This window comes from Eimeria tenella, genomic scaffold (assembly GCF_000499545.2).
Source record: "Eimeria tenella Houghton genomic scaffold, Eth_scaff2631, whole genome shotgun sequence".
Lineage (NCBI taxonomy): Eukaryota > Apicomplexa > Conoidasida > Eucoccidiorida > Eimeriidae > Eimeria > Eimeria tenella.
In genome coordinates, this window is record NW_013542505.1 from 1 (window position 1) to 1,089 (window position 1,089).

Here is a 1,089-nt window from a genome sequence, read left to right on the forward strand (position 1 = left end):
GACCCCCCCCTGCCGCTGCAGCAGCTACAGTTGCTGCAGCAACAGCTGCAGCAAGAGCAGCAGCACTTGCTTCAATCGCACTGCAGCTCGGAAGCAGCAAATGGCACAAAGTGCCGCAGCAGAAACAGCTGCAGCAGCTTCGCGCAGGCCAGCAGATGGGGATCTTGGTGAGGAGCAGCAGCAGCAGCAACAGCAACAACAGGTGCAGCCGCAGCAGCAGGTGCAGCAACAGCACCGGCGCCAGCTACCGTGGCAACAGCAGCTGCTGCTGCTGCCGGGTAAGTAGGGCCCTCTATTACGTATGAAAGCCTCATGCCCTTCCGGTCGCGCTTGCTGCTGCTGCTGCTGCTGCTGTTCACTGCCACAGGGTGCTGCTGCTGCTGCTGCTGCTGCAGCAGCTGCTTTCTGTGGAGAAGGCGCCGCAGCTGCTGCTGCAGCCACATTGACTCTGGCTGCAGCAGCTGCACGTACAGCAGCACTAGCAGCAAAGCAGCAGGAAGAGCATGCAGCCGCCGCGCCACGCGGCCATTCTGAAAGTAGCAGCAGCAGCAGCACCACGAATAGAAGCAACATCAGTAGCAGCAGCAACGACAGTAAAAGCAGTAGTAGTAGCAGCAGCAGCAGCAGTGCTAGTATATATGGCTGCGAGTGCTCGCTGGCCTAACAGAAGCAAGAAACCCAGCAGCGAGGGCGGCTGCAGCAGGAACAGCAGCAGCAGCAGCAAGGCGTACTCTTTTGGCGAAGCAGAGCAGCAGCGCTGCAGCAAAAGCAGCAGCAGCAGCTGCTGCTGCTGCTCTTTTCACCTTGTGCATGCATGCTTCTACTTGGGGCCCAAACAGCAGACGGGCCAGCGACATTCGCAGCAGCAAAGGCCAAGCAGCAGGATACATCAGCTTGCGCGGGCCTGCAGCAGCAGCAGCAGCAGCAGCAGCAGCAGTAGCAGTAGCAGTTGCAGGCTCCTGCGCTGCAATGCCGAGACCAGCGCGAACAAAGTCCCAAGTTCTTGGAACGCGCAGCAGCAGCAGCAGCAGCAGCAGCAACAGCAACTGCAGGCCAATCCCGCAGCAACAGCAGCAGAGAAGAGCCAGC

At 60.0% G+C, this 1,089-nt stretch overlaps 1 protein-coding gene across 1 annotated transcript in view; it reads right to left on the reverse strand.

Annotated features, from left to right (window-relative positions):
- Positions 1–71: 71 nt before the first annotated feature.
- Positions 72–1,089, reverse strand: part of ETH_00042820 (uncharacterized protein) — a gene marked incomplete at both ends in the record, with an annotated part of 1,583 nt that continues 565 nt past the window's right edge. Inside the window, one exon of the mRNA XM_013375277.1 lies at positions 72–530. Coding sequence (XP_013230731.1) covers positions 72–530 — 459 coding nt within the window. The remainder of the gene's footprint in view (positions 531–1,089) is intronic.